General features: G+C 34.4%; 4 protein-coding genes across 7 annotated transcripts; 3 read left to right on the top strand and 1 right to left on the bottom strand.

Annotated features, from left to right (window-relative positions):
• Window positions 1-12,466: 12,466 nt before the first annotated feature.
• LOC18992677 (NAC domain-containing protein 13) lies at window positions 12,467-14,608 on the bottom strand. Its single transcript, XM_006416105.2, has 3 exons — window positions 14,322-14,608; window positions 13,167-14,153; window positions 12,467-13,092 (listed from the first exon to the last, which is right to left on the bottom strand). Exons 1-3 carry the CDS (start codon window positions 14,509-14,511, stop codon window positions 12,704-12,706), a joined length of 1,566 nt encoding a protein of 521 aa, XP_006416168.1. The 5' UTR covers window positions 14,512-14,608; the 3' UTR covers window positions 12,467-12,703.
• Window positions 14,609-15,320: 712 nt separating this feature from the next.
• LOC18992676 lies at window positions 15,321-18,744 on the top strand. Its single transcript, XM_006416103.2, has 4 exons — window positions 15,321-15,595; window positions 16,173-16,439; window positions 16,530-16,612; window positions 16,694-18,744. Exons 2-4 carry the CDS (start codon window positions 16,241-16,243, stop codon window positions 18,563-18,565), a joined length of 2,154 nt encoding a protein of 717 aa, XP_006416166.1. The 5' UTR covers window positions 15,321-15,595; window positions 16,173-16,240; the 3' UTR covers window positions 18,566-18,744.
• A 289-nt stretch (window positions 18,745-19,033) lies between these two features.
• Window positions 19,034-20,589, top strand: LOC18992675 (ras-related protein RABG3b). Its single transcript, XM_006416101.2, is given in 8 exon segments — window positions 19,034-19,247; window positions 19,362-19,388; window positions 19,571-19,670; window positions 19,748-19,894; window positions 20,029-20,109; window positions 20,293-20,398; window positions 20,401-20,437; window positions 20,532-20,589. Coding segments are annotated over 8 exon segments (609 nt in total). The 5' UTR covers window positions 19,034-19,194.
• A 286-nt stretch (window positions 20,590-20,875) lies between these two features.
• Window positions 20,876-23,140, top strand: LOC18992674. 4 transcript variants are annotated; one of them, XM_006416100.2, is made up of 9 exons: window positions 20,876-21,073; window positions 21,179-21,230; window positions 21,310-21,383; window positions 21,526-21,627; window positions 21,865-22,008; window positions 22,139-22,190; window positions 22,410-22,483; window positions 22,580-22,669; window positions 22,860-23,140. In XM_006416100.2, the coding sequence occupies exons 1-9, from the start codon at window positions 20,940-20,942 to the stop codon at window positions 22,906-22,908; spliced, it is 771 nt and encodes a 256-aa protein (XP_006416163.1). In that variant the 5' UTR covers window positions 20,876-20,939; the 3' UTR covers window positions 22,909-23,140. The 4 variants fall into 4 exon arrangements, with proteins under 4 accessions (XP_006416163.1, XP_006416161.1, XP_006416162.1 ...); XM_006416098.2 differs by having other exon boundaries at window positions 22,815-23,119; XM_006416099.2 differs by having other exon boundaries at window positions 22,810-23,119.

Genomic DNA, 23,140 nt, shown 5'->3' with positions numbered 1-23,140 from the left:
AGTCGTATGTGTGTTTTTATTTCTTGATTTAAGTGTGAAATAATTAAGAATAGACAAGTATCAATTAATCAAATGTTTCTCCGAAGTATGCAAGTTTTCAAGCAATATATATGATTATTTATAGTCTTGGGATGAAATCATATATAACTTGTCGATATACCAGCTATTTTCAAATACAATGTGGCTTTATATTTGTCCATTCACAAAAAAATGACAGGTTTTTTATTTTTTTAAAAATGGAAGTTCAAAACAAATAAAGAAACTTGCACCCACTAACAATAACCCAGCTCATAAAAGGGAAATCTCAATTTAACAGAATCTGGTAAATGTCTCCCACAAAACAAAAGTGGACACTGTATCATTGCAGTTCATGTGCAAATGATTTCATGGTCCATTATAATAAGAATACAAGTAACGGTGACTGTGAAATTAACATGAAACCACATTTGTTTATAAAAGAAGGTATATAAATTATAATGGCCTTGTACTTTTTATTTTTGGTAAATGTTTGTACAATAAAACCTCTATAAATTAATAATGTTGAGACCATGATATTTTATTAATTATCGTGATATTAATTTATCTATAAATTAATGATTATTAATTTATAGAAAAAATTGTTTTATGCATATAATTTTTAAAAAATTTATTTGAAATAATGTTATATTTAAAAATTTTAACAAATCTCATATATAAATTATGATTAAAAATCATAACTATCACAAAAAATAGTTTTTCACCATATAAAAATACACATGTTCATAAGTTTAAAACTAATAAAAAAAATTATAGCTACTATCAGTATTATTGATGATAAAATTGAAAATAACACTACAATACATTTAAAAACATTTACATGTAAGAAAATCAATTATCACATCAAAAAATCATAATAAATTTTGAATATATATAGTAAAACAGCAATAAGAACTACTGATATAATAATTAGAGAAATGAGAACCAATGAGATTTCAACTTTAACTAAAAACAAACATATTAGTCATATTTTAGAATATTAATTTATATATATTTGCATAAATTTATATAATTATTAATTTATGTTTTTGTTGGGATCATATATTTACATAAAAATTTCAAAAAAATTATTATTTTATTATTTTATCTAATCTGATGAATTTTTACATTGATCTGACTTAGAACTAACAAAATTTATTAATTTATAGTGATTATTAATTTATAAAATATTAATTTATAGAGGTTTTACTGTAGTTTTGTTAATTCCAAAACATTAAGGTCGGGATTGGGACCCCAAAAGAAGGTTCTAGTTAGTTTGCGTTGAAAGATTTGTGCTTTGTTCCATCATTATGCACCCGTAGTTGATAATGAGTCGGCAACATGGGTTTTGCCTCGATTTTCTATTTTTCTTCATTCTTTATGCTTTAATTATATGAGAATTCTCAACATATAAATCACGAGACCCTAATAATCTTTTTTTCTTAAACCTCCTAATAATCTTTGTTGATTAAATCATTTGAAAAATGAATAAAAAGTGAACATAACAAATAAATTAATTGATAAGTCGAAGAAATTATGTAATTTCTGCAATATTGTAACAATTTAGTACAATATATGATATTTTCTAATTAGTAGTATCACAAACAGGAACTACATATTACAAACTATATACAAAGCTCAGAAAAACACTCAAAGTAGGGCAAACGAAAAGAATAAATTATACTCTAAAAGAAGTCTGCATGCATTTTTAAAAATCAATTTGACCGAAAGACGAAAGTCTTACTTAATATTGTTGACGAAAGTTGTAGATAATTCATTAAATAATAAATCAGAGATTTCGAATGACGTGGTGTTGATCATTTCTAGGGATCGACAACCTTGTGGCATGGCATTAAAGGAATAAAGGGGAAAGGGAAGTTGTTAACTCATTGACCTCTGTAACTACGATTTTTAACGGTTACTCTTCCTTTATTTATCTGATTTACCATTAAGTTTATCATAATTTCATTATGTAGAAAGAAAATAATTATTCGGAAAATAATATAAGTTTAAATTTCAACTAATATCATCAGATCTCCTCACTTCTGATTTGACTAAAGCTTCTTCGTTTAGCTCTTAATATATTCTCCTCTGATTTTCAACTTCTTGGTCCGATATTCCCAATGCTGTGTTTTCTTAACTATAATAGCTTGAATTGATTTTCCAAACTTTTGAAAAATACCCGTCCATAAAATATGGCTTTTATTATGTATATTAATGAAATTTCAGTTTTTTCATCTTTTCGTTGAAATTTAAGACGAGTTGAAGTCACAAGACGTGTGTAATTAATTAACTTTAGTTTTAAATGTCGATCTATATATAATTATATTTTGAAAATAAAGAGAAGTAAACACCAAACTCTACAATGATAACAAAAGGGAATATCACAGCTATAAACAATAAAGAAAAGAGAAATCAAATACAAACTCGGATGATTAAAAGAAAAATTAAGATAAAGGATTGGAATGGTCGGTAGAAGAAGAATAATTAGCGATTTTTTGAAAGAATGAGAAAGAGAGAAAAGACACGTCATCAATGGGAAGAGTGACGTTCACGCGCCTCGATCAACGGAGGAGGTTACGTACACACTCGCAGATAAATAAAACTAATTGAAAACAGTTAGACTCCGTTAACGACTCATTAGTCAATAGAAAAAAGTGGGGTCAATCGGAGACTTCGTTGACTTTAACAAACAAACACTAAAAGACACTATCTATATTAACATTTAACTGTTGTGTTGTATCCTAATAAAGTAATAAGTAACGGCTAACAGACAAAGTCTTCTTCTTCTTGGAAAAAGAGGCAAAAGTGTTCGTTTATACAGTTACGTATTCCACTTCGTTTCGTTGTTACGTCTAGTTTCGTTGTTTTTAACGTCTTACTCTAATCGAAGTTTGACATAATCGAGTGGTTAAATTCATACTTAGTTTATAAGCCAATCGGAAATCATTATCTACATGATTCTATCATAAGTTTTTTTTAAATAATTTTTCTATCATAAGTTCTATTACAAAATATATTAAACTAATATTTCACTAGTTTTGTATTTAGATAAGTTTGACTGCCATACTCAAACTGAGTGGAAAAAGTTCAAGAACTTGCATTGATTTGTTTTTTTTTTTGTTGAAAAATACATTGATCTTAAAATTTTCATTGATACGCATATCTCTCAAGTTTCAAGTTGTCTCAAGTACTTAAGCCAACGTGTATAGGATTTGATGATAATAAGACATGTCTGTCAAACTGGTTCACATATAATTTTATCGAATACGCAAATCACCCGTACTCATTCAACCATCCGGAAATAATAGGGGACTATTCAACATTCGAATCTTTTATAAGAAAGAGGAAGTTAGGCGTAAAAAAATTTGTCAAACGGAAATAGAAAGGACTTTTTACACTGCTTGCTACTACAACGTTGCTACTAATATTCTTAAAAATTTTAGTACCAACCAAATCTCTTTCAAATCATAAGCTCGAAAGATATTTAAATCTAGCTAAGTAAAGAATCTCCCCTTTTTGTAAGTTGAGCAATTTCTAGATCCATTGAACCATCACATAAGATAGTCGAATCAAGCATCTGGATCGCTTTATTTTCCTCCCAAATCCTTCACGGATTTTAACACCATATACGCATCTATATCAAAGCATCATAAAATATCTTATATATTATAGGAAAAAATTATTGAAAAACGTATGAAAAAATTATAAAATAAAAACGTATGTAAAACCAAATTCTCTTCTCTTCGCTGAAAAAAAAAACTCCCAAATTCTCTTGTGACTATCCTACATTTACTTCTCATGACCAACATATAGGTCAATTACAATAGATTGTATATACTAATCAAAGAGGAGGACTACACACCCCCCCCCCCCCCAAAAAAAAAATCGATGAGAAGAAAACCAATTTACGAATGCAAGTTAACAACATTGGGCATGTTATGCAATAAACCTTTTTTTAAAAAAGTAACATTATTTGTACTACTACATCTTCTTTTTGGTTTTAATTGTACGACTAATCGTAGTTGTTTTATTTCAACTAATTACAATACTTGTTGATATGTCAAAAAAATTTGTCACGTCATTCATATATTTTTTTCATATATATGTTTAGATTTATGATTTTCAGATAATTTCACTTTGGTTAATTGGCATCCATAAAGCATTTATAGACTTATAACCCAACTTTTTGAATATATTCGAATTCAGATGTTTTAGGTGGATTGGATTTTATATTAACTTTTTTCTTCATATTTCTAGTTATAGTTGTCTTAATGTCAATGAATAAGAGTAAGCATATTTATTATGTTTTCTTATGCCAGCACATATTTATTATGTTTGTAAGGGCTTTCAACGTGACGTAATAATTTGATTAAATTGAGAGTATGACACTACGACATAAAAAAAGGGAGAAAAAACAAAACAGTATTTAAGGCTGTGTATCCCAAGTTCCTAATTAGATCAACATGTTGGGCAACTTGGTCTTCTAGATGACAGAATCACACCATGCACAGCTCAAATGAATTTGATAAAAAGAAGTAAACAAATGTTAAATTATGAAAGAATTTAATTTCTAAAATAACCATATCTGACGGAAAATAATTTTTTCTTAAACTTTATAATTTCTTTCCATGAATACAGATAAGAAAAAGATTAATCATCATCCTAAGGAATAAGAATATTTAAGACGACAACGCTTTGTTTTATAAGAGGTTTGGTCAGTCATATTTTGATAATATTCCAATCATATATAATTTCAAGTTTTACCATTCTTTTCTCGTGAGGTTTTAATCCTCAGTAAAAAAAGATATTAATATCCACAAAATTAAATAAAAGAATAAATGGTATATAGTGTAATTAAAATTTGTACACATAATGAAAAACAGCGAGAGAGATGGGGCATAGAGAATAATTACGACCGTTACCAGTTTCAATCGAAAAACTGTTATAAAAATGGCAAAAGAAAAGAGGAAAAGGGAAAGGAGAAAAGAGAAGGGTCCTTTTTTATGAATTTGGGGAATAGATTACATGGTTCGCCACGTGTTACATTACATAGTAACATAATCCCATTGAGCTGCTTCACACCAAAAAATACAACCACGAGCTTTTTTCGTTAGACTTAGAGGTGGTCGGCTTGGCACCAAGCCGGAGATGGCCACAATTCGTAGGGTCCATACAATTTACTGCCTCCTTATCTAACTCCGTGTTCCTTAAACTTCTTTTTCATTACGCGTGTTAATTTTTACTTTGTTTTAACTATTAATTAGCCTCTCACGCGGGTCAAACCGGTCAAACTCTGGATCGGACACCAGTTATGCTGGCGTGGCGACAGGAACTAATCTCGGACGTTGATTTGGCCGCGGTCACTTTGTCTTTTACTCCTCTCTTGGTTACTTTGTTGCCGACACACATCTTATAAAATTTATTAGTTTACTGAAACCGTTGATAAGTTATGATGATGCTGTAATAATTACTTCTATTTTTTTTCTCACATTATCCATATTTGCGTTTTGTTTTTTTTCTTTTTGTGTGTCAAATCGAAAGCAGTTGCTATCGACGAAATTTCGTCTTATACCTATGGAGCAGGGGCGGGATACCTATCTTTGAACCGAAGTTCAGACCGACCATTACCTTTGAATTTTAAGTTGAGCTAAAAATAACACCATTACAGTATAAAATTACTCTCTCCGTTTCACAAATAGTACATTTTTCACACTTATTAAAAAAACTATTAAAAAAACTATTTTACCTTTTATTAATGCATTAAATACTTTTTTTCTCTAATTAATACATTAAATTAGTAGAGTCAAAACTGAAATATTGTTTAAAATTCTGCATTGAAAATATAAAAAGACACTTTTTGTAAAACAAAAATAAAATCTTAAAACGACACTTTTTGTGAAACGGAGGAAGTACCAATTAGTCACTTCCCATTAAACTATACATGAGTTTATAAACCAATTAAAACTTGACAAAATAATGATCGAATATTCCCGTTAGGCCTGGACATTCGGATATTCGATTCGGTTTCGGTTCGGAACCAATCGGTTCCGGATATTTCGGGTAGAGGAAGTTAGGATCCATCGGGTATTTTTATAAATTTTGGTTTGGGTTCGGTATCTTTATTTCGGTTCGGTTCCGGTTCGGATAATCGGATCCGGATCTTTTGCCTCAAATTTTTAATTCGACTCACACTTTTTTAATAACAAAAATTCAAAAATATATATATCAAAACTTAAAAATATACTCAAAAGTCCCAAAAATAAAGAAAATATATCTGTAAAACCAGAAATATATACCAAATATCAAAAAAATATATATAAAAAAACTAATATTTAGAAGGATATATAATTATACTTTGGATAATTCGGGTACCCAATCGGTTCTCGGTTCGGTACTAGTTCGGTTCCGGTTCTTCGGGTATAAGAGTTTAAGATCCATCGGATATTTTTAAAAATTTCGGTTCGGATTCGGTACCTCCATTTCGGTTCGGTTCCGGTTCGGATATTCGGATCCGGGTTTTTTGCCCAGACCTAATTCCCGTGGCCAAGAAATTGGCATAAGTGTTTGGTTTCTCTATAAGTTCACAGATTCTGGACCCAAAGCTTAAATTGTAAATCTAGCTGGATGTCTTTAGAATTTAAGCTTTATTTACTGTTTGTTTAATTTATAATTTTTTGTTGTTTTAGAAAAAAAATTATTTATTTGGGGGTTTTACAAAAGTTTATGTATATGAAGTTGACACACACTATTTGTCTTTCCAAATATTTTCTCGTTTGTTCTTTTCCTCAAAAAGGTATAATTTCAGATTGACCCTATATATTTGATGACGATGTAAATCACCTACCCACACTTTTGTTCTCTCCAAAAAGATATCCACCCAAACCAACCCATTTTTTTAAGATTCAATCACAAGCCGACGTCAGTAAAGTAGTAAATTTGTAATTACAGCTTATCTGAGTTTATTGTCGTCAAGGAATCCAGTTACGCAGTGAATAGCGTTGCTCGCAAAGATTTGATATCTTTCATTGACCAGAAATATGAGTTAAAATATGACCGTAAATGAGTTCAAGTTCCCAACGAACGAATTCACATTACGCAATGAAATTTCGGGAATAGGTTTTGGTTCAATCAATATATGGTGGAATGTGGATAAAGGTTTCTCAATCACGTTGGCTTTCATGCATGGGATTAGTCGAGAAGTGTATAGTTGGTTATATAGCAATGCAAGATTTTTGCACACAAGATGTGTAATGCAACCCTTCGGCAAAAAAAAATAAAAATAAAATAAATTGTTATTGAATGCAAAAATAACTACTTTGAAATGTAATATTATAATTTAATTACAAATTTTAGATAGCAATAAATCTGTATATTTGATTTAGTTCCATAATTTTTTTTCTAGATTTTTCTGCATACCTTAATGTTAGCAATTATTTTCTAGATACATTATATGTATAAGTTCTTTTGATTATACATTTTGAATTTCATATCTTTCAGAATATCTTTTGTGAGCATTTTTTCGCATATAAATATGGTACCAATTATTCCCGATCAAAGGGAATATAAAAAAAGAATTGAAATTCTAGTTTGAATTATTAAATAAGAAGAAAAAGGCAAAAGAAAAACAACAAATAAGAGAATGAGTATAATCACTATCCGGTTCATGGGCCAAGTGGGATTGCGGTCTCCACCACTAGCTATTATACGGTCCACGTTTAAACCGGTCGAGCCGGAACGCGTAACCGATGTCGTATCACGCAGCCTCAGGCCCTCAGGTATACAACTCACAAGATTTCATAGTTAATTAATCGAGTTCACAAGAATCACAATGACCTCCCACTTGTATATTGTTTTTGATAGTACATGGAATAAATTAGATTATTTTAAAATAAAAATTAAGCACATGATGCACATATAATTACTCGCTTTTGGGCAACACTGGGAACGGCTAAATATCTAGATAAGTTATATAAAAACAATTTTATTAATCATGGGTATCGAATTTATATACAACTATTGTCTGATGTCATACATTATAACAACAAAAAGATGACCTTTTCATCCACTAGATTAACTGTTTTTTGTGTCATTAACTAGTTTAATTCTTTCAAAATTCAAATGTTCAAAGAGTTACTTCATCATGATAATATAGGCTAACTATTATTCCTAATCTAGAGAGAAATGGTTCTATATAGAATGCTGATCGAATTTTAGTTAAGAACATAGAACCTCAAGACCAAAAAGTCAATTGTCGAAATTAATATTAAGACGCTAAATAATACTTAATATATAGTACCAAAATAATAAATCACATGTTTATATGTCAAAAGCAAAAAGAATATGACTAAAATAAAAATCTAATTGATAAAATTAACTGACATGTCACAAAAAATTAACGCATCGCACAACAATTAAATGATAGGGGGTACTACGGATAAATAAATCTACAGAGGGATCTAGTTAATATGCTATAGAAATATTTCTATTTCACACGTCTCGGTTTCGCAAAAGCTAAGGCTCTAATTGGCAAATAAACTTTTAAAGCTGTAAAGACTTTAGAAAAAATTAAAATTTTTAAAAATTATTAAGTATCCAATCAGACTTTATTGATTTAACAGTTTTTAAAGTAAATAAACTGCTCCTAAATTTCTCACAACTTTCTCTCTCTATTTTTTCACGTAATCTACACTTAAATTTTAAAAGCCTAAACATGTAGCTTTTAAAAAAAAAAAAAATCACAACCATTATTTTACAGCCAAAAATCATTAAAGTTACAGTCAAAAATTAAAATCTACAGCCACAGTCCTTTCCAATCAGACCCTAAATAACATTAGCATATCCGTTTAAAACTTCTAGTTGATAAATTAAATAATGTCTACGTAGACAAATAACACGTTAAAGAACATCTTACGGAAATACTCCTTCTGTTCAAAATTATTTGATGTTTTAGAAGGTTTTTTTTTTCAGAATTATTTGATGTTCTCACTTTTCAATGCAAAATTTAATGAATTTTTATAGTTTTTGACCTTTTATATTCTGCAGATTGTTTTTTTATTGGCTGAATGATATTTAAAAGAATTATAAATAATATTTTTAATATAGAAAAAATAAAATTTAAATGAATCCTTAAACTGTGTGCAAAAACCTTAAACATCAAATAATTCTGAACAGAGGAAGTATATGACACATTAAACAACAATTAAATGATAAGAGTACCCTCTAAAACGTGGTTTAGCCATTTTGTTAGGGACAAAGAAACCTATCATCATTATCTTAATAATCAGCATTTATATTTTCATCTAGTGTATATGGTATTTCTAATGGATGAGGTTTTTTTGGGTTTATAAAAGAGTTACTTGGTAATTTTGTAAATATATAAGAATATATGTACATATGAATCTAAGTGCTCTTTTTACTAATTATATTGATCATATTCGCAAGGGTAAGTGCGTGTACGTCTGACTGTGTGAAAAGGGGAGAGCTAAGTAAAAGATGCACACACATAGACACACCTTCACGACAAAAGATGCCGTGACGAAGTTGGGCCAAGGATTATGAGAATAATCAACACTTGTTTGGCATAGTGCCTTACATGCATCTATATATACAAATCACACACACTCCCTATAAAAAAAATACCATCTTTATTGGATAAATCCATCTCAAGTTTTTTTTTTTGTTTTGACAAAAAAATCCATCTCAAGTTGACGAGATTATATTGTGTAACTCCATGGTCAAGCCTCGTTCATGCTGTGTTCTCACCCTTGCCTATTATGACTTTAATTACATCTTTGTCATAGCTCTCTGGTTTGTAACTAAAAGTTAATGTCCCTATTCAGAAAAAAAAAATTGTTGACGAGAACCCTCGCAACGAATATTAATAAACGTGCTATTTACTATTGACTTGATATGGCTGTATATATATATATATATATATGTAACGACTAATGAATCACACATACACACACAAACACACACAAATATATGCATGCGTAACATAAGTAGAGTGTGGATGCTATTGAGCACATATATTATATATATGATATGACCATGCATACATGATCATGATAATGTCAAAGGTATGGGACAGTGGCTATACTTGGGAATGGCATGTTTTGATTCGAACCCACCCCAACAAGCACATAAACGAAAATGATAATTTTATATAATAAAAAGTTTTGTAATAATGTCCTTTGCGGAATTCTAATTCCAATATTCTCAATTATTGGCCACATAAAAGAATAAAGAATAGAAAAATGCCCATTTTCCAAATTCCCGAATTCAACAACTACGATGTTCGACTTCATATGGTGATAAGAATAAATTTCGTTTCACCATCTTTTCAGTATTTACTATTTCGGATCATATTGTCGTGATTTGATTTGTTACTGTAATTTGTCTTTCCTTGATTATTCCTCGTTGTGTTGCATTTCCCTACGAGTTAATAGACATACATTCTCACCTGCCAATACTTTTGTTTTTAGTGTATTGATTTGTGTTAATCGTGAAAGATCGAATATATGCTTATATATACATCAATCTAATTAAGTTATGGATGACATATCAACTTGCTGATTTTGGATTCTTGTAGGTCCATTCCAGCTCTAAGTGAAAGAAGCATAATCTATTCATGTAGTGTCGTATTGTTGATTAAATTAAAGATTGATTCTTGGTAGATTTTTTTGGGTCGAATTTGGTATATATATATATATATATATATATCACTCAAATATCTATATGAAAAGTCATATATCTTGAATTCAGCATTTGATTACTCATGAAAACCTACGGCATTAAAAAATCATATAAGGTTAGGTCAAAATCATTGAGTTGAGAAGACAAATAAGTTTCATTCACAATTTTTTTGATTAATATCTATAATTAAGCTATCCAATTTTTCAGTAATATAATTTCAGACTGTTCAGTGATGTCTTCTGTACAGAAGCTTAATGATATCTATTCATAATGACATCACTGATGACTGAACAATGTGAACACAAAGATTTGAATTACATGCATGGTTAATACTGGCATTAAAGTAGATTCATAAAACAAAATGAAAACTTATCCACATACTTTATGAATAGTAATAGTCGATTCTAAGATATTAAATCGGAGAAGACCAAACAAAACCTTATACATTCATTTAAAGTTCAATATAATTTAAACTATTGAAGTTTTAGTGATGCTCCATCTACTAGACTACTAACCAATAGAAATATATTTTTTTTTTTATTACATATACAAATGATATTGACTCGGATCCAAATATATAACTCATATTTGAAAAATAAAGAGCCAAGAGTTTTGTGGTTGGTTTTAGCAGCAGCAGGCGCCAGACGGCAGCCGCATGCAAGCGTGAACAAGACACCACTAAAACAAAGTGGAATCGGCTCGTACAATAAAACTCACCAAAATGTCAATTTGTTTTCCAAAAAAGTCTCCGCACATGCATATTGATTTTGTTAGGTTTTGTCGCGATCAAAATTCTATTTGATATACGTGTTGTCTTATGTATTAGGGTTTCTCATCTCCATATGCACCATATATATATAGATACATATATTCTCTTTTTTTTTAGTGTATAATGTGAACTATATCGGCTAACATAACTTTATGTATAGATTAAATTGTATGCTTAGTAGATTATAACGTATCCAAAACTAATGCTTTTAGTGTATCGTAACATTTTTTTGAAGGACGATGATTATTATCTGAAATTTTAAAACTGTTTTTTTTGTTACAAATTTTAAAACTGTTAATGAAATATAATGGTTGTCACAAATTAAAGTTTTCTTTAGTACAATGTATAGGCTGCAGTAGATTTCTTCCACATCATTCACAATTTCACCCAACAGAAGAAAAGAAAAGAAATTGTCGCAGTCAAAAAGGACCAAACCGGCCGAAGATTCCACCCAACCCAACACTGCAGAGACCACTTACCTTAACGTGAACTTACTAACATGTCGTGTGGCTCTTCTCTTTCCATGTTGCATCCTCTTAAATCATCACACTAAAGATTTGTTTCTTCCTTTTGCAGCTTCCTATCTTTCCCAAATTGCCCCCCACCAGAAACCAACTCTTTCAATTTTTACCCCTTTTTGTTTCAATTTGTGTGTCCAATCAATCAATTTTGTGTACACTTATATGGACTTTTCCCCAATATTTGTCGAATTGTAATCACACAGGTGGAAATGTGTTTACACTCTTCGACACCGAATCGGATTGAAAATTCTACCCAATCTTACATGTATGTGTGGGAGTGGGAACATCCAATTTAAGAATTGTTCAAACTTGTTGTAATTTAAGAAAGAGAAATAAAATATGTTTAAAAATACGTATATTGAAAAGTGTAAGATACTTGGGCTTTGTTTATAAGAAACAAAACAACTACGTCAAAGAATCAACAGGCTCATGAGAATAGTCCAAGCTCGCTGAAACCATATGGAAAAATGTGATCTGGAACCAATAATTAAAGCTTCGTTCTGCAGAATGGTGGAAGATTTGCAAAAAACAAAACCAGATACTACATAGGTTATGAATAACCAGATACTACATAGGTTATGAATCTAACTAAAGCTAAGAAAATAATTACAGAAATTTTACTCAGTAACGCTGTAACGGCTCACACAAAACGAGCCTTTCTTTCTCTTAACGTCCAAAGTCTTGGACCTTTTGGGTTTTCTCACCACAACAAAGACCTCCCTGAAACTCCTATTATTCCTATGATCATCCAAAACAAAGCACAAAGAGCTCCAATGATCGATAAGCAGAAGAAACCCTTGTGGTGGTTGTTTCCTCGACACTTCTTCCTCTTCGCTGCTGAATCGTTTTCAACATTGTTGTTACCTGTGCTTTTAGAAGCAAGCCTGTAACGACCACCACGGCTTGACATTCTGACTAAGTTCAGGTTAACAAATGGATTCTCTGAAGCAAACGCTGGTTTTGCAGGAATCGAGTCCAGGAAAGACCATATACTAGAAGCAAACTGACTCGACTCGCCTTTTGTCGCTTCTACCTCCTTAGTAATACTTACACCAGAAGTTAGAGGGTCTATGAATTCAAATGCATCACCTGCAAATGTAAGAAAAGATCCAAATGAAAACCAACCCAGAGGACATTTAGGGGGAGAATCTGTTATTGTTTACCTGTACCAGGCGCCTCACCAAACCGGGAAGCGGTAAGTCCATCACTGTTTAGCTCATGCATCCACGATCCACTGCTTATCTTTCTGGTATAGCTGTTACGAAGTGGCCAGTTGCTACCTTGGTTCTTCCCCGTCTGCTGCTGGAACTGGTTATTATTGGCCTGGTCAGTCACCGAAGAAGTATTCACCTCAAGACTATGTTCAAAACCATTTCCCAAACCAACACTGACAGGCTCTAGATGAGGACCTGTGGCGTCCAAATCACGGAAATATGAATCGACATCAAAGAAATCATTATCATTCAGGACACCGGACTCATCCTGGCCCCAGTTGTCCGCATAACTTGGTTCAGGTTCAGAGAGCAAAAGATCGTCGATCTCCAAATACGCATCTCTTGCCTGGTTCACCTGATTATACGTTTCCACGCTAGAGTTCACTCTGGACAGATTATTCTGCTGCACTGTTGACAATCTGACATGTCCAGGCTCCTCTCTGATCTGTCTCATCAGCTCTTCGATATCGTTATCATCCAATTCAGTTTGGTTAAGCCCGTTCGCCAATGCGCTATTGCCAATACCAGCTGAAGCAATGAGCTGATCAACAACATCATCATCATCATCTGCCCATTCTTCTTCTATAAAAGGAGCTCCATACTGCTCACCGTTCTTAGGACCAGACCCGCTCTTCTTATAAATCTTGTAAAGGACGAAACTTTCCTTCACATCTCCGCACCTCTTGAGCTCCTCTTCGTGCAAGGTGTACTCGTGCATGACCCAGTTAGTCCTCTCGCCATTAGGTGCCCTGCCTCTGTGGAAAACAAGCGTCTTCTTCTCTCCAACGGGGCGTGAACTGCACTTGATGACTCTGTCTTTCCCTGTTGCTTTCCAGTATCCACGGCCAGTCGCTCTGCTTGACCTACCTCCATGTTTCCTATCCCTCAGGCTGAAGAAGAACCATTGACGGTCCCTAGTCTTATATAACGCTTTTTCTGCATAATTCCAAAGTCCATTTTTCATGTATGTTCACTTACAGCAATCAATCGTATGAAATCACATATAAGGGGCTAAAAATCGATACTTTCAACTGTAATTTCATGGAAAACAGAGCAAATCATCCCAAATATTACAGGCAAAGCAAATGAGAATGGGAAAGGTACCGGGAAGCTCCTCGGGATCAAACTTGTAGACATCAGTCTCGCCGATTGCATCGACTCTCATTTTTTTCCGACGAATCTTTCTCTTGAGATAATACACAACCAGTTCCTCGTCGGTCGGATGAAACCTAAAACCTGGCGCTAGTTTAGCTCCGTTTGCAACCAGACATGAACCCGTCTTCAAAGACTCCATCACTCACACACAAAGAAGAAAACAATTGTTTCAGTGAGCAAATCAGAATCTGAGAACAGACCAAACTACAGGAAAGGGCGTTTTCCTTCCAATTGGATTGCTGCATACTTTATCATATTTTCTATTAATTTTTTTTATTAAATATTTATTATGGATTTGTTTTTTTTTTTTTTTTGCGTGGGGAGGAAGGTTTGGCTTCGTGAGGCGACAGATGGGACCTGCGAGGTGTACCTTCCTATTGTTGACTGCGTGGGATTTACGCGTTAAGGCTCATTAGATGGTGATAAAAGTGTGGGCTTGGTACAAGGAGAAAAGCCCATTGAAGCATCTAGAGAGACAAACAGTTTTGGTCCTAACTCCTTAGATATATAGCCAGCCACTTGTTTTTGTTTTCTCCAAATCCATTGTTTCTGCTTCAAATTCTTGAATTTTTTGTCGAATGGAAAATGAAGTTATACACTCTTGGAGATAAAGAACTCTCTTAATGGTTTGAAGAATGACAGTTTCACAAAATCTCTGTGATACCTTGAGAATTTGCATGATCTACCTTTGTCAGCTCTTTGGCTAGACTCTAGAGTTACATAGAGCTGGGGAATTTTAATAGATAAAACGAATGGAATGAACCGAATTTAACCAAAGTGTGACCGAGATATTTTAAAAAACAATAGATATTTTTCATTAAATAATTTAATGTTATCTAAAATATATTATTATAGCAAATAAACAAAAAAAAAAAGAAAGAAATAGCGAAGGAGCGTGAATGACTCGCATAAGACGTGGTTGGGGAAAGGAAGCAACAAATGTCGAGAGCCTAGTGGTGTAGACGTAAGCAAATTACGGGCAATGCAAACCAAAAAAGAGACTTGTTTACTTAAGGCGCTGATTCCATTAAAAAGGGCCAAAATAAATAACCAATAAAAATAAAAAAAAGAAAAAAATAATATTTTCAGTTACAGAGCCACAATCGTGTTCGACTCGAGGAAGGAGATACCAAAAAAAAAAAAAAAAAGTAAGCGACAGAGACGCCTGCTTGATCGCCGGCGTGCTGTGTCACTCCGGCCGAGTCTTTCACGTTTTATTTCGAGTACGCTCTCTTATCTTTAATCGATGACTCTGCGTTTTTTTTTTTTTTTTGATTTTGTTCAATTCAGATTTGTGTTTTACTTTCTCATGTTTTTGATCCAAGTAATCTTCGCGGAATCGATTCCTTTTCTTTTACTATTATCATGTTTTTGTTTTCTGCGGGGTTTCTACGCGATTCGAATGCATCGTTGGTAATTTCCGACTCTCTGCTCGTGGATCGATGAATTATATTGACCTAAATCCATTATTTGTTGTAGTTTTTAATTCCTGGGTATTGAATCCGTTTGCAAAACTTTCTTTTTACATTCGTCGTTGTGATTATTTGGTAAAGTTTTAATCTTTGCGGGTGATTGATTTGAATTGGAGATTTCTTACTTGAAAATTGGCACACACACACCCAAGAAAAAAGAGAAGGAATTGAGTCGTAGAGTGTGCTTCTTTTTCGTGATGGCTTTTTTTTTTTTTTTTTTCATATAGCAAAATCGCAGGTTTTAATGGCTTTACTAGTTACTTTGTTCTTGATACTGACTCCTTTTTTTGTGTGGGAAATTGGACCACAACAAAACATTTATTTCCAGCTGACTATGGTGATTGATTAATCGTGGGACAAACGAAAGTTGAGGAATTGGAGGGATTCGGAATTCAGATGGAGTTCAACAAGCAGCAAGATCTTGTAGAGTCTTCTATGGAACAAACGGATCCTCTCTGCATTTCTCAATTGAAAATATCTTCTTCTTCCTCTCTCGAGGCCCCAGGATCGCCATTGCCACAGGCCAAGATGTCAGAGGATTTGTTAAAGAGTCATAGACATTCTGTTTGTTCTAAAGACGGTCTCCCTTCAAAAGGTATAGCCTTTGCCAATTCTAATTACTCTGGATATTGGTATCCTTATGTTTCTTGTGAGATGGTTGTAAAATTTTCTCACTATGCTGCAGTGGAAGGGAGCCAAGAAACTTGGGAAGAGTCGCTTGGTGTAGAAGATGATCACCCCACTGACCCAAATTGTGACATCATTGAGGTATATCATTGACTGGATTCCTTGTGCTCCCGATTCCTTTATCAATATAGATCCAAACTGATAACTTTTGGTGGAAACCAGGGCAATGGGCATTCAGATTCATCAAGCTTCGATGCAGATTTAAGTGAGTACAAAAAAAAGGCCACGATAATTGTCGAGGAATACTTTAGCACCAATGATGTTGTATCAGTTGCTAATGAGCTCAAGGAGCTTGGAATGGCTGAATACCGTTATTATTTTGTCAAGAAATTAGTCTCCATGGCTATGGATAGACATGACAAGGAGAAAGAAATGGCTGCTTTTCTGTTGTCTACGCTTTATGCTGATGTTATTGATCCCCCAGAAGTTTACAGGGGTTTCAACAAGCTGGTGGCTTCTGCTGATGATCTATCCGTAGATATTCCGGATGCAGTTGATGTTCTTGCTGTGTTTGTGGCTCGGGCAATTGTTGACGACATTCTTCCGCCAGCGTTCCTGAAGAAACAAATGAATTTGTTGCCAGATGACTCCAAAGGTGTAGAGGTGTTGAAAAAGGCTGAGAAGAGCTATCTTGCAACTCCGCTTCACGCTGAAGTTGTTGAGAAGAGATGGGGAGGGACTGATAATTGGACTGCTGAAGATGTGAAAGGAAGAATAAATGACTTGTTGAAAGAGTATGTGATGAGTGGAGATAAGAAAGAGGCTTTTAGATGCATTAAAGGATTGAAAGTTCCGTTTTTTCATCATGAGATTGTCAAACGGGCGCTGATAATGGCAATGGAAAGGCAAAAGGCCCAAGTTAGGCTGCTAGATTTGTTGAAAGAAGCAATTGAGGTTGGTCTCATAAACTCCACTCAAGTGACCAAAGGGTTTAGCAGAATCATCGATTCAATTGAAGATTTGTCTCTTGACATACCAGAGGCACGCTGTATATTACAGTCTTTCATCTCAAAAGCGGCTTCTGAAGGATGGTTATGTGCTTCTTCTCTGAAATCTCTCTCCGCTGATCCAGGTGAAAAGTCACTTGAAAACTCCAGCGCCAATGAATTTAAAGACAAGGCTAAGTCGATCGTTCGAGAATATTTCCTCTCAGGTGACACTTCAGAGGTCGTACATTGTCTAGAAACCGAGCTGAGTGCATCTTCGGGTCAGCTACGGGCAATCTTTGTTAAGTATCTGATAACTTTAGCGATGGATAGAAAGAAAAGAGAGAAAGAGATGGCTTGTGTTCTTGTCTCGTCACTTGGTTTCCCTCCCAAAGATGTCAGAAAGGCATTCTCGATGCTCATAGAATCTGCAGACGACACTGCTCTAGACAACCCAGTGGTCGTTGAAGACCTTGCCATGTTCTTGGCCAGAGCTGTGGTCGACGAGGTCTTAGCTCCACGGGATTTAGAAGAACTGTTAAACCAGACTCCCGAGCCGGGTTCAACCGCCGGGGAAAAAGTGATTCAAATGGCGAAAACATTGCTGAAAGCACGTCTTTCGGGTGAAAGGATCTTACGCTGCTGGGGAGGAGGAGGAATTGAAACAAACTCGCCGGGTGCCACTGTGACCGAAGTAAAAGAGAAGATTCAAGTTATCCTGGAAGAGTATGTATCTGGTGGAGACCTGAAAGAAGCTTGTAGGTGCGTGAAGGAACTGGGAATGCCGTTTTTCCACCACGAAGTTGTGAAGAAGTCAGTGGTGAGGATCATAGAAGAGAAAGAGAAGAAGGAGCGACTATGGAAGCTACTGAAAGTGTGTTTTGAATCGGGACTAGTGACAATTTATCAGATGACCAAAGGGTTTAAAAGAGTCAGTGAGTCGCTTGAGGATCTGTCTTTGGATGTCCCTGATGCTGCGGAAAAGTTTTCTAGTTGCGTCGAAAGTGCCAAGCTTGAAGGGTTCTTGGACGAATCATTTGCTGTTGAGGAAACACACGAGAATGGCTCTCGTCTTCGTTTGGATACTGATGATGATGTACCAACCTGAACCTCTTGACTCTATACGTTTGGTTTGACGCAAAATCATCTTTTGAATTCGTTTTTTTTTTTGCTTTACTAAAAGTTTTGGTACTTTGATGATGATCTTACAGAAATCGTCTCATCTTAGTGACGTTTTGTTTAACAATATTCACTCTTTTTGTTTTCTCTTTAATACTATAAAATTATGACCTGTTTCTTTTTCTTTTTGTTTCTTTGTCATCGCAGATATCTCTGTACTTTTTTGTTTCTTAGTTTGATTTTCTTTCGACCATTTTCTCCTCTTTAGTAGTGTTTAACAATAAAACAGAAAATTTTGATAAGGACTTCTTCATTTTATTCTTATAGATGGTGATCTCAATTAATCTTGTGACAGTTTTACTACACAAGAATTAACAGTGGAATAAAAAATGGCGTCGGCCAAGAATGTGTCCTCTCTCTCTCTCTTTAAAGCTGGATAAACCCCACGAGTCTCCCTATCCCATCAATTTCCTTTTCTTATGAAAAAAGGAGGAATTATTTCTATTTATGAAACAAATACAGTAGATCCAAATTGGCGCTCCTTTTTTTTTTTTTTACTTTTCTCTTCTCTGCTTTCTCGAATCGGAAGAACAGAGAGCTCGTATATATACGGTGAACATGTCGATTCGAAGACGAACTCTGCTCAAGGTTATCGTCCTTGGAGATAGCGGGTTAGCTAATTTCACTTTTATACCTTCCTAACTTCATTAACTGTGATAAAAATACGAACTTTTTACCTGCTGGATCATTCTCTTACTCCATTTTTTTCCCCTCGAATTTCTCAGGGTTGGAAAAACATCGTTGATGAATCAGTATCCTCACTAGAGTTATACGACTTTTTCTCTCACTTTTCTATTTTTAGGATTCTGGGTTTCTTTTTAATTCGACTTTTTGCCAAAAATTTCAACTTTTGCCAAAAATAATGTTTGGAGCAGTCGCTTTCGGGCTATCTGGTATGGATTATCTGTGAAGACCTTAGCAGGTTTCTGTGTAGATATGTGAATAACAAGTTTAGTCAACAGTACAAAGCCACGATCGGAGCTGATTTTGTCACCAAGGAGCTTCAAATCGATGACCGGCTCGTCACATTGCAAGTGTGTTTCTTTTACTTGATCACTGCTTGTTTTTTTTGTTTTGTTTTGTTTTATCATTGTCTATGTGTGTTCTTTAGATTTGGGACACTGCTGGGCAAGAGAGGTTCCAGAGTCTTGGTATTGCATTCTATAGAGGTGCAGATTGCTGTGTGCTTGTTTATGATGTCAATCACCTAAAGTCGTTTGATTCTCTCGACAATTGGCACGAAGAGTTTCTTAAGCAGGTTCTTTCTTTTAGCTTTCTTCTCCAATTGGCTCTACTTCTCTTTTGGTTTTAGTTTTTTTTTTTTAATTGTCTGCAAGAAAGATTCTTCTTCTGTGACTGAATTGTTTGTGAATGCTTTCTTCGTTTCCCCAGGCTAGCCCACGGGATCCAACGGCATTCCCTTTCATATTGCTTGGTAACAAGGTTGATATTGATGGAGGAAATAGCCGAGTGGTAAGTAAAGAACTTAGCTTTTAGTAGACAAAATTAAGAAACTTGAATTGAGAACTGAGAAGATGAGCAACCAGTCATCAAGTTCAAAGGGATATGACTGATATAATACGGATACTGTAGCAGTGTGGAGTTTATTAGTAAGTGCATATATTTCCTTGTGGGTATTAATTTAATAAACCTCAGGTATCTGAGAAGAAAGCAAGAGCATGGTGTGCTGAAAAGGGAAACATACTCTATTTCGAGACATCGGCTAAAGAAGATTACAATGTAGATGACTCGTTCTTGTGCATCACAAACTTGCCCTAGCGAATGAGCGCGACCAAGATATGTACGTGGATCAGTATCACCAAAACTTTCCCGTTGAAACTCAACATGTAAAACAAGAAATCTCAATCCTTTTTTTTTTGTGGCAATTATGGCAGATATTTCCAGGGGATTCCAGAGTCTGAGCCTGAGCAAAGAGGAGGATGTGCTTGTTGATTGCTGAAGATGCAGCTCTTGCTCTGTTGATTTGTGCATTTGTTGCTTTTTTTTTTGTTGTTGTTGTTGTGTGTGTGTGTCAGTGTTTGTGTGTCTATAAAACTCTGCAAGTGTTGTAAATTTTGAAAATCTTTTCTATGTATCAAAGGCTCTGTAATTCATTTGGAGCTAAACCGAATCCGGTTCAGTCTGCAAAATCAGTACCAATCTAGCGGTTCAGTGAAGGACGTGGCGCTTCCTTTCCCACTTGTTTGGGTCCTTTGGAATTCCCTCGATCATCATCATCATCAATCAATCAATCCCTGCGATTTCTCGTCTCGTCTCTCCCTCTCTCTCGGTGTGTGTTAACAATGGCGACGACTAGATTAGTCACCGGACTAAAAGTGTTTTTACCGGTTATGTTCTGCGTCATGCTCGCGACACTTATCTACACTATCATTACCGATGGCCTTCCCTTACCTGACCGTCGAGATGTCTTCACACCGTAAAAACTCGACTCTCTCTCTCATGACGCTTCATTTGCACAATCACCGAGACACATATATGCCTGTGTCTTTGTATTTACTCATGTTCGTTCATTGCGCTTTAGATGGTTCGCTACGACGATTTTGGATTTCTACATCAACATTGTTCCTATTGCGGTATGTTTTAATTCCAGATCCTCCGCTAATTTCTCTACGTAAGCCATTCTTCCACATTTTGATGATGTTCAATTCTCAGGTCTGGATTGTGTACAAGGAATCGACATGGTTTGGTTCTATACTCTGGGCAATTTTGCTAATAATATTTGGCAGGTACTTTCATAAAAACATCAATATTAGGTCCATGGACGAACATAATCATGACTTTTCTTTCTTTCTTTCTTTCTTTTCTTGACACTTTGTTGTAACAATTCGTCTGTGTTTGGAATTTTTTTTTCTTCTTTGTGGTTTTCAGCCTCACGACTTGTGTGTATCTGTTTATGCAACTTCTCAAGCTGACAACGCAAGAGGCTTCAGAAGATCCTATGTACTATTTGCTACTGCGAGATTCGATCAAGTATGTGGTTTTCATTTCATTAATTTGTTTCTGTGTTGTGAGTTCAGCTTACTTTAATTGGTAGTAACCAATGATTAAAGTAATGATACTATGATTTCATTCAAACCTGTAGCTGCTCGCAAAATGTCCATGAGAAAATCATATCTGCTGAATTTTTTTTTTTTTTATGTTAACATTTGATGGCTTCTTTAAACTGTAATTTCCTGAGCGCATGATCGCATAATGTGTTCTTGTTAGGGATGGAGTGGGTCTCAGAGACAAGAAATCCCTTGTCGTCACTGCAAGATTTGTGTTTGGTGCCTTAGGATGTGTGATGTTAGGAGCTTTGATTTACACTTGTTTGACTGATGGTTCTCCTTTCCGCATGGAGCTTCTATACCCGTGAGTTTTTTTTTATTTCCTTTCTTTATTTTGTTTTGCATTGTTTTTGTTATTTGAATCATTTGACACAGTCTTCAATCTGTGGATTCTGTCCTTGGCGTTTCTTATTTATCCGCTAACTATTACACAGGTGGATGGTGGTTTTACTGGTTAACTTCTACATTAATGTTGCGGTTTTGTCAGTAAGTCTCAAAACTTCTCACTGCATCAAAACACTCAAGTCTCCTTTTGGTTTGCTACAAAACTCAGTTTTGAACTCTCTAGACTAGTGCTTTGGATGGTGATTAATACTATGCTGTATGAACTAGATGGTCATGAGATCGTAGTGTAATACTCTGCATTAACCGGGTTTTTACATATTTTGCTCTTCCATGAGTCATTTGCTCTATTTTATATTTCAGGTTTGGGTTGTCTATAAAGAATCTAGCTGGGTCATTGGAATTCTCTGGGTTGCTCTCTTACTATCTCTTGGCAGGTACAATTTATTTCAAAGTTTTAACTCTTTTTACGGATCCATTCATCACCTAATTAAGAGGATTTTTCATTCATATTTTTTAAAAAAAATTCTCAGCTTTGGCACGAGCGTAGTCATTGTAGTTCAGCTATGCCGTCTCTCTCCTCTTGATCCGCTATACCTTGTTCTGGTGAACAACAGCAATAGGTAAGCTCGGAATATGCACAAACTCTTTTTCTTTTATAAGATCTCAGAATACGTCATCTAAGAAGCTAGGTTATAGATGATACTCAAAGCAGCTTTTCAACATAGTCTTATAATTTGTTTGATCTATTGGGTGGAGGAAGCAAAGAAAAAACTAAGGGCTAAGTTAGTGAACTCTCGTGGGTCATGGCAGGGCTGGAGATATGTATGAGCGCACTCATTCTGCGGTTTTGCGTATGTGAAGCATTGTGATTTCATTTTTACCACAAAACATTTCTTTATCCATTACAAGTTTGTATGTTGCTTATCTTCTCGAAATATTTGGATACATTCTTCTGTATATAATAGTATCTTTTAGGACTCCTAAGCATGTGACAACAGTATGCAGCTAGCCTCTTACATCCTTTGTCGACATGCATGATGCAGTTACTGTGTAATAAACTTCTCTTTCAATCAAACATTTGGGTCACCATG

The sequence above is a fragment of the Eutrema salsugineum genome, unplaced genomic scaffold (genome assembly GCF_000478725.1).
Source record: "Eutrema salsugineum unplaced genomic scaffold, Eutsalg1_0 scaffold_5, whole genome shotgun sequence".
Taxonomy (NCBI): Eukaryota; Viridiplantae; Streptophyta; class Magnoliopsida; order Brassicales; family Brassicaceae; genus Eutrema; species Eutrema salsugineum.
The sequence above is the reverse complement of the archived record's forward strand: the minus strand, read 5'-3'. Positions and strand labels throughout refer to the sequence as shown.

Excerpts from the sequence above, each read along its gene's own strand:
- LOC18992677 (XM_006416105.2), bottom strand. The coding sequence starts at position 14,511 with ATGGAGTCTTTGAAGACGGGTTCATGTCTGGTTGCAAACGGAGCTAAA. Across the intron at positions 14,154-14,321 it reads TGATCCCGAGGAGCTTCCCG|AAAAAGCGTTATATAAGACT; the intron begins GTACCTTTCCCA and ends GGAATTATGCAG. Across the intron at positions 13,093-13,166 it reads TGGTGAGGCGCCTGGTACAG|GTGATGCATTTGAATTCATA; the intron begins GTAAACAATAAC and ends TTACATTTGCAG.
- LOC18992676 (XM_006416103.2), top strand. The coding sequence starts at position 16,241 with ATGGAGTTCAACAAGCAGCAAGATCTTGTAGAGTCTTCTATGGAACAA. Across the intron at positions 16,440-16,529 it reads AGACGGTCTCCCTTCAAAAG|TGGAAGGGAGCCAAGAAACT; the intron begins GTATAGCCTTTG and ends ACTATGCTGCAG. Across the intron at positions 16,613-16,693 it reads CAAATTGTGACATCATTGAG|GGCAATGGGCATTCAGATTC; the intron begins GTATATCATTGA and ends GGTGGAAACCAG.
- LOC18992674 (XM_006416100.2), top strand. The coding sequence starts at position 20,940 with ATGGCGACGACTAGATTAGTCACCGGACTAAAAGTGTTTTTACCGGTT. Across the intron at positions 21,231-21,309 it reads TCAACATTGTTCCTATTGCG|GTCTGGATTGTGTACAAGGA; the intron begins GTATGTTTTAAT and ends TTCAATTCTCAG. Across the intron at positions 22,670-22,859 it reads CTGGTGAACAACAGCAATAG|GGCTGGAGATATGTATGAGC; the intron begins GTAAGCTCGGAA and ends GGGTCATGGCAG.